Genomic DNA, 9,519 nt, shown 5'->3' on the forward strand with positions numbered 1-9,519 from the left:
CGCTCTACCGGTTCAATTTTTTTTCTTTTTTTTAACAGGCTTCCTTTGAAGCATCAGGCTTCACCCCAGATCAGGTACCAGCTCATCTGTACATCTAACCTCCTTCCAGACTAGCCACAAACCCTCCCCCAATGAGAGACATCCAGGCAGCCCAAGCTGTGCACAGCTCAGGGAGAGGCAACACAGTTGTGTCAGAAATTTCAGTCACTCCCTCTGCCCCCCTGAATACCAAACATCAGAACTGGCACTGCAAAGGCAGGTATCAAATTGTAGTGTCTGTTCCTGTCATGCTGAGGAGAAGCAGGGAAAAGAGCAGTGGCTGCCTGCAGGAGATCTGCTGACAGCATCAGGGCTTGGGGATGCTCAGCACCCACAGCCAAAGGGAATGAGAGACCTCCCATTGCTCCCCTGGAATTCCAGGGGCAGTTCACTTGGATATGCACTTCAAGGAAAGTGAACTTCCTAGGGAAGAACAAGAACACAAGAAGCTGTGTGTTCAAGCCTGCTGGGTGCCTGCTGGCAGCCCTCCTTGCACTGGCAGGATAAGACAACCACAGCCCAGGCATCACAAAAGTGCACAGGGCTGCCCAGAACTTTTTCCTGAACTTTTCCAGGGTAAAACCAAAGGAATTCAAGGCAAGGTTGTGAGTGCAAATGTGTCTTTCCCCCACATCCCCAGAGGATGTGGGGGAAAAACACATTTGCAGACACAAGAAATCTGCATTTGGAATGGAGAATGAGAGAGAAAAGCACAAGGAAATTGATACAGGAAGGAAGGACCAGCACATGCCAAATTCTTTTTTCTCCCTTTCAGGTATCAGCCACAGTGTGCCAGAGGTCTCAGGCCACTGTGCCTGAAAGCCCTCGGGATTCTGATGCTTCCAGGGGTTTTCTCCAGTGTCTCCATGTGACCAGCCCCAGGCGAACAGCAAAGATCAAGCACGTCAGTGACAGCAGAACAACTGGGGAAAAACACAGGAGCATGTTAAAGCATTAAAAAAAGACAGTGCCTCTTGTCATACTTTAGCTCCCAGAACAGGAGAAAGAGGAAAAAAAAAACACATCCAGGGAAAGAGAAAAAACCCACAATCCCCTGTGCAGGATCCATTACCCCCAGAGTTGTATCCCCCAGAGTTTTACTGCTATACAGTAAAATTTGCCCAGTGGTTCCAAGTCAAGGAATGTCTAAAAAGGGGGAGGCTGCCTGGACACATGAGTTGAAATACATTACATTAACAAAATACTCCAAGAATAGTTGAACTATATAAAGAAATGTGTACTAGTTTGGGAAAAGCACATTCTGGTCCTACCAGCCAAACAAGCTGAACCACTGAGAATGAAGATTTGCTGGTAGGAAATGTACCTAGTGCAGGAACAGGGCTGCCTGCCAGAGACCATGAACACCTCCACATTCCTGGTGGCCACAACCATCAGGAGAAGGGCCTCCAGTGCCCCCATGGCTGTGGCAGACAAGCTTTGCCAAGTCCTGCTGGGTGCTCTCAGACATGATCAGGCTCCAGCTGCACTTCCAGCAAAGGGAACTGTGCTGGAGCAGCTCCAGTGGTGATGCCAGTCCAGAATTTAGTTTTAGCCACTGGTATGTGGCAGTGGGAAGGCTGAAGGGTGGGAACATGCTCCCTTCTGCTGACCCCGTGGTGGGAATAGGCATCCCAAACTGCCTCAGCAGGATTCAGAGTTCACACAGCTGAGTCCCTTTCATGCCAGCATAAAACTGCTCATAATGGTACAGCTTCTGCCAGACTGTGATTGTACAGAATTTGGACAGCTTAAGCCCTTTTACCACGGATGACTACACTCAACTCTGCTACAGTGGCTGGCAGCAGCCAGATAATCCCAGGAAAACTTGTTAAGGCTAGCCTGAGCTCTGCACAGGAGAGGAGCATGGGCAGGGGTTTGCACTGTGAAGTCCTCCGTGGGTCAGGAGCTCATGCACTGCTCCACCATCCCCAACAAAACAGGGCAAATGGAAGTCCACAGCCTTCATCCCAGCCCTGCTTTTCCTTTGGCCTGCCCTGTGTCAGCTGGAGCTGCTGGAGGAGCCAAGTGGATGATGGAGGATTGCAGGACAAACATACTGCACTGGGAAGTGAACTTGAGAAAACACAAGGTTTGGGTTCAGCCCCAAGGCTCGTGGGCAGTGATTTCTGCTCTGCTCTTCCCTCAGCAAAATGAGCACCTTCAAATACATCCCTAGTTCTGCCTTTAACAAATAAAGCTTTTCAAGTGGCAAACCTCCCTGCCATCAATACAGGGAAAAGATGGGAAGTGTTTACAGGCCTTCTTTTACAGGAGTGAGAAAGATTCACCTATAAAAACGTCGTTGGTGTGTGGAGACGAAAATGAGCTGTTCCTGCATGCGCTGCCAGCCAGAGCTGCTATGACCACTGGGTACACTGTGAGGTTATAGCGGACATACTTGTCAAGAAGGTAGTTTTCTAGATAAAACCTGTGAAGGAAAAGAGTGGCCAAAGTAAGAATTTTTCTCTGTATATTTTTTCCGTTCCCTAAGAAAAGAATTAGATGGAGAACAGGGGGTTTTGTGGGCCAGCTGGGACAAGAGTGCCAAAATTTTCCATTTACTAGTATTCAAAAATATTATTATAAATATTATTGAAAATATTATACTTTAAAATATTTTAAATTATTACCAAAATTCTTTAAATTTATTTTTAAAATATTATTCGAACATTATTATTTGAAAATTGACGTTTAAAATGATTATTTAAAATTATTATTAAACATTACTTAAAATTTAAAAATGTTATTTTAAAATGTTATTTAAACCATTATTTTAAATTATTTTAACATTATTATTTGAAATTTTTTAATTTGAAATTATTTATTTAAGGTAATTTTAGGGGAAAAATACAGCCATGTTTCCTATGGTTTCTGTTATCACAGCCTCACCTGTAAACCCAAGGTAGGTTGGGCTCATGTAAGTCACAAAAACATATTCCTGGCCCACAGTGCTTATTGGCATTGCTGAGTCAGGGGATAAAAGCTCTGCCCAGACTCCCAGTTCATCTGCCATGACTTATAACAGAGGCCTCCGAACTCGGTGTTGGGAGAGGGACAAGTGATGAGCAAATGGAAACAATTGTCACCACTGGTGAGGGGTGGGAGGGGTTTCTGTTGCTCAGTGGGCACACTTGGGGTCACTTTACCATATCACCAGGCCCAGAGCCAGGATGCTCAGGGCAGCAGTTGTTGCTTTCGGGTTGGGCACGTCCCACTTGTAGATCAGCACGACGGCGAAGTTGAGCAGCGTGGCAATGCTGGTCCACGTCAGGTACAGAGCCAGCCCGTTTTGCACCTGCCAGCAGCACAGCAAAGGGACAAGAGTGACACACAGGTCAGCTCTGCTTGTCCTTGTGATGATGCCTTAAGTTTGAGCTTTCATGGTTTTCAGACTCTGTGCTGCCCGGGTTGTAGTTCTGAGCCTCATATGAAGTGTTACTAAGCTCTCTACACAGAGTAGGGAGAAAAATCCTTCTCCTGCTGCACACCAAGGACAACTTTCAGCCCCAAAAGCACAGACAAGGGTGGGCTGGAGGGAAGAACAAAAAGGATGAGACCTCACAGCCTGGAGCTGGAATTGGACAATTAAACCCCAAGATGCAAATGGACCAAAACTTATAAAAACTTAAGATTCGTGACTGGTTGGGAATTTTGTGACCATTCTTAGTCCACCCTGGGTATAGCCCTGGTCAGGCCCTGTCCTGCCCAAGGTACCCTAAAGGCCTTTCAATAAATCCCTACTTTATTCTCCAGCTCTGCCCAGTCTCTGTTCCAGCTCAGCCTTCCCAAGGCATCACTTGGTGACCCCTTGGCCCCAGCACAGTTAAACCAGACTTCTGGACCTGGCTGCAGGAAAAGTCCCTCAACACAGAGAAAAGGTGAAGCCTTGGACACCCAAGGGGCTCCAGAAATCCGGCCCAGCAGTGTGTTACACTGGTGTTTCAGGAAGTGCTAAGAGCAGAGCCCACTCCCAGTTTGTGCCAAGAGACGTGGATGCCTTTTTCCAGTTCCTTCCACAAGGAACTTTTCTGTGCAGGGCAGAAATCTTTCCTTAGCTATGTTCTACCACTGGATCTTTCACTCTGATACCTCCAGCACTTCACAGAGGTTGGGGTTTGGTTTTTTTTTTTTTTAACTGTTTACCCACAGCACAGGTTCTCAAAAGCCACCTACCAGAATGCGGATGAGCCAGAGGTCAGCTTTGTGACCCTTCACGAACCATGAGGAATGGATGCTCAGGGCTCGGTGGGAAACAAACAGGGAGGCACACGTGGTAAGAGAGAGGACTACCAGGAACACCAGGGCTGGAAGGAGGTATCTAGGACAAAGAACATGTACACACACAATGGACATCACATTTTTCTCCGTGGTGTCACAACGCCCTAATTTGTAGTTTGGCCTTTACTGGCTTCAAGTCGATCAGCCTTTAATAAAGGTAACCACCACACATAGCCCTCATTTTGACATGTTGCTGTTTTACTCTGTTAATCATGAAGTTGTTTTCCTGACTGGAAGTGATTTCTTCACCTCTTGACAGTGGTGCTCTCCTAAGCCCTTAATGTGACCATCATTATGGAAACAATCCAAGGCAAGGAGCTTAGTTGTATTAATGAAGACAGGCATGGCTCCTGTCTCACTTCTGGAGGTAAAAATGTAGAAGCTTTGAGGAGATCTTAGACTTCAATGACCAATCTGTCTCATGGGCAAGACGATGACATAATGCAAAACCCCCAAACTTTCATGAAGGCTAAGTCTGGCACAGGGTTTTACAGGAGTGATTAAGTGGTCACACACAGAGGAAAAGAAAACAGAGGGGAAAAAAAAAAAGTACTGGGGCGATCCCATCAAGAGTGTTAGAAACAGACAAAGACAACTTACTCTCGGTCCCACAGAAAGAGCCATCCAACATTGAGGCCATTATTCAGACACCATGCCATATAAAAAGGTGTTGGCAGCAAGTCTGGCTTCATGAAGACATATCCAAGTTCATTCCTGCCAGGAAAAAGTGGGTATGGAGAAAGGAAAACAATGCTTGCATTGACCAAACCAACCTTTCTGGCCTCATTTTCCTTACATTAGGAGAGACTTTACATTGGAATTAAACATTTTGCCTGAAATCAGACTCTTTCTCCTCTGTGTCCTTCTCTGATACAATACAGTAATTCCTGTGGTTTTCCCTTTCAGGCACTTATTGACCTCATAGCCCCAGGAAAATTTTCCAGTTCAGTTTAACCAACCAAGAGACTCCCCAGTGCTGGTTGTTTGATCTCTAACAGAAAAAAACCTCAAAGTATTAGCTCCATAATCCATTGGTTTTGCCCCTGTGGATATTCAGGTACTGGATAAATCTGTCAGATTCCCCAAATGACTAGAACTGAGGACTCACGGAGGAGTTTGCACACTTGGACATCTGTCCACACTTTAGAGGAGTTCATGCACACCTCCAAACTGCTTCCCAGCTTTGGATGCTGGATGCAAGAGATGCTTGTCATGTCAAGATAAATGGCAATTTACCTTTTCCTCTGTTACAGATGGGATTAAATGTTTGACAGACAGTGTTCATGCTTGGACTCAGATGTTTATTAATTCTTATCTATGTTACAGTCTCACAAGTTGTGAGTTTTAGCTAACAAATTGAAAAATGGCTGTCTCTTTACAAGGCCTTTTAAGCACAAACTCTCCAATTATGAAATGACACCTAAATTATTTTTACTTTTAACCCAATAACCAACCACCCATGGCCCACAATGTGGATTTTTGTACCCAATTACAAAACACCACCCAGACCCATGGAGAAGAAGGTGAAAAAGAAGGACTCAGCCTCTGCCCTAAATCCTCCATCTTGCTTTATATGATATTATCATATTCTAAACCCTTCAACTCTGAGTTTTGCACCCTGTGATATCCCACACTTCTATCCAAACTCCACACCCACAATCCCAGTGCTGTCACTCAATTTTGGAGCCTTTTCCACGGGCTCAGGTCAATGCAGTGTTTGCCTGGGGGTCAGTGCCTGTGAGCACAGAAAGGCTGGAATTCTCAGGGCCCAGGGCTCCAACATGTTTGCTCTGGCTAAAAACCCCTGAAAGGGAGGTAAGAGACTGAGCTGCTCCAAAAGGAAAGAGCCACTCTCCCTTCTCATTTATACTGTAAACAGTAAATAGGGAAAATACCTTCGACAGATCCCTGACAGGGCGTAGAGGAGCCAGGCAAGCTGCCAGGTGTAGATGACATTCCAGATGAGGAAAGTCCAGCCAGCTGGTGTGAAATCAGTGCTGTACTTGGCTGAGATGTTTCCAGGGGTTGTCCTGAACAGACCTGCACCAGGTGGTGAATGTTATTGCAGGCAAAAGTGTTATTAAATCCAAAGGATGGGGAAAGACTGCTGATTTTGCTTGGCCTTCAGTCTTCCTCCCTACCTCAGTGTGCTCAAGGATGGTGAGAGCACACCCTTGGTGCAGACCAGCCACGTGCTGCAGTTGGTTTAGAGATCCATTATGGGATCACTGTCCCATATTGGGAACACTGAGCACCTTCCCTCTCACAGGGAACCAGAAAAACCAGCTGTCTGTGTCACCCAGAGGACAACATCCTGGCAGATTCAGGCAGGCAGCATTCAAACACAGCACTACTGCTGTCTACAAACCAACAGCAGCCTGAACATCTTCCACCAGGGATACAAGGGTGTGCAAGGACTGCCTTTCAACCACCACCAGGTCCAGACTCAGTGGGGACATTTATTTGGATTTCAAGGGACTGGATAGGCTTCAGGCATTTGGTTCTAACACCTGGAGGATGCACCAGCTACTTCCATTTTTCACAGAACAAGGTGTAAGGTAGCAAACACATCTATCCCATCTAAGCCACCTTATATCATTGAATGATATAAAGCTTGAAACCCTCCTCTGAATGAAAAAAAATTGCTTGCATTACCTTTGAAAGTCCCAGTGGCATTTCCAGCATTCATTATCACCATGAAAATGAAAGTAGCCAGAGACAGAAACATCACCAAAATCTTCAACTTATGCAGGGCATCCATCTTACTCTGAAACACATTAGAGATATTGTTGGCTTATCCTAAAGGAAGCCTGGATTTGTTCCACGTCCCAGAGGCTGTTTCAGAAAAAGTGTTCTAAATCCACAATTTTTAACTGCCAACTTTTATTTGTGGGGTTTTCATTAGGGCTAAAGAGGCCTTTGCATGGGCTAGGAGCATCTCCATTTGAAGAGATTTCATGAGGCTGCAGAATGGAAATGGGAAGCTTTGGGAGAGCTGCCTGCCCTACCACCCTCCATTGCTAGAGCCCTAACTTAGGTTTGCCTAAGGTTTTCACTAAGGCCTAAATAATTAGCCCACAAAATCAGCTTATCTGGCATCACTGTTGCAGTTTTACTGAGGCAAACAGGCTTATCAATTTTGCCCACTCTAGGAAGCCAATATGAAAGTGTTGAAGTCTTTGCTTTGCAGCCAAGTGCCTTTTAGCTCACCATAACTTCTCACATTTACCTCTCTAATCCTATAACTCTAACAAATTAACATCCTTTCATGGTGGTACTACCTCCTCATCTACCGGCTGCAAATAAGCTTTAAATGCTTCAGCGTGTCTCAAGAACTTTATAGACTACAAAATCCACATTCTACAATTTTTCAAGGTTACTAAGTAATGACTTAAGCTTTCCCAAGTGATTTCCATTAGCCCAGCATTTATTCTCTCCCAGAGAAGTTCAGTGCCACCTCTAAGAGTAAGCACACATGAACCCAGCTATAGGCAACAGCTTTATTTCTCCTCACAGCTCAGCACTTGAGCTGCTTTCTCTCTACAGTGGCACTTCAATGCTTTCCAGGGTTGCCAGGAGTAACAATTGAGTTGTTTCACATTGCTGAGTCTTGAACAATAATTTCCAGTTCCCACTTCAGTGGATTGTTTTACAGTTCCAGGCTTTGTTCGTAGAACTCGCTGCATCCAGACACATCACAAGGAAGCAGAAAGGGAAATTCTGTTCTCTGTGATTCCATACATGTTTTTTTCCCTTTTCACTTCCATCTTAACAGAAAAAACCCACCCTTTTAAAAAATAAAAATTAAAATCCTATATGGAAGAATGCAAGATACAAAATCCCAACCAGATTTATGTCAGTCAAATTGCAGAACAACGTGTTGTCTTTAACAAATACACTGAATTAGCAACTTCTGAAAAGAAAAATCCACTCTACCATTATGTTGTACTATTGTATTGTACTATTAGAGATATCATTTCTGGCTCAGGAAATAACTGACATGCAGATTTCTGAAAGCTGTGAAAACATAGGAGAAAAATATCACTGGACACTTGTCAATGATCAAGGAAAGAATATAAGAATGGGACATTTGCCTACTCCAAACCAGTACACAGGACTAGATAGTCCTGTGATCTCCCTGTCAGGCCAAAACTCTGTCCCATAGTCCCGTAGTTGACTTCAGAATCACGTTTCTTTTTCATTAGCATATTTGGAAGAACCTTGATTGCACAGCTTCAGAGAAACCCATGTTTGCTTGTGGAAGTCCAGGAGGAAAGTCTCATTAAACAGGTCAATAGTTTCACTGGTGTCTCTCACCTCCTGCCTCCCTCTAACTTACTGCTTGCAATAAACGTCTGCAACATTTCCTGCCTGCAGTCTCCAGCCACAACCACCCATTAGAAGAATCAGAAATATTACTCACAGGAATCCACACAGGCTTTATGGCGGCGTTTTACAGCTGTGGTTCAAGCAGCGCTGGGGAGTCTCCGCCTCCTAACCTTAACCAAAGAGATTTCATACAACTCTCAGCAGATTAATAATCACTCAGTATTAAAATAAAAACTCGCAGAAGTTAGACATGCTTTTTGTCTGTGTGCTGCTGCAGCTTCCCATTGGCTAAAGCCTCCCAAAAACAAGCACTTATGCAAGAGAAATGTGATTACTTAACCAAAGCCTTTTATAACAGCCAGACATTTCGTATAACATTGCATGCTCCCAACTTGTTGGCAGACAGAAGCTAATGACTGCATGCTCTGGGCTCCTGCCTCCTTTGTCCTTCTCCATCCCTGCCAGGAGGAGGGAAACTGAGCACTTAATTCAAAATATTGCATCTCAAAATCTTGGTGCTCCTGAGCAGGAGATGCTGGCAGGGAGTGCTGGAGAAGCAGACTGAATTTGGGGTTTGGGGGAGATGGAGATAAAAATGGGCTCCAAGAACCCCCCTGCCATGGGCAGCGACACCTCCCACTAGTCCAGGTTGATCAAAGCCCCATCCAGCCTGGCCTTAAACATTTCCAGAGATGAACACACAGATGTCATACACAGAACCACAGAATAGGCTGGAAAAGATCCAGTCTAACAATAAACAACGTAGATCCATAGTCTGGATCCTGTGAGGATCCTCAGATCTTCCTGTAGCCCCAGATGGAGATTGGGTCATGAGTAAAGTTTTGTTCTTTGATACAGAAAAGGCTCCTGCCC

General features: G+C 45.0%; 1 protein-coding gene across 1 annotated transcript; it reads right to left on the reverse strand.

The window, feature by feature from the left end:
* Positions 1-680: 680 nt before the first annotated feature.
* LOC136358502 (uncharacterized) lies at positions 681-8,991 on the reverse strand. The gene is made up of 8 exons (XM_066314389.1): positions 8,741-8,991; positions 6,973-7,084; positions 6,213-6,357; positions 4,918-5,031; positions 4,213-4,357; positions 3,186-3,334; positions 2,328-2,467; positions 681-962 (listed from the first exon to the last, which is right to left on the reverse strand). Exons 2-8 carry the CDS (start codon positions 7,076-7,078, stop codon positions 841-843), a joined length of 921 nt encoding a protein of 306 aa, XP_066170486.1. The 5' UTR covers positions 7,079-7,084; positions 8,741-8,991; the 3' UTR covers positions 681-840.
* Between the last annotated feature and the right edge of the window lie 528 nt (positions 8,992-9,519).

Source organism: Sylvia atricapilla, chromosome 3 (assembly GCF_009819655.1).
Source record: "Sylvia atricapilla isolate bSylAtr1 chromosome 3, bSylAtr1.pri, whole genome shotgun sequence".
Taxonomy (NCBI): Eukaryota; Metazoa; Chordata; class Aves; order Passeriformes; family Sylviidae; genus Sylvia; species Sylvia atricapilla.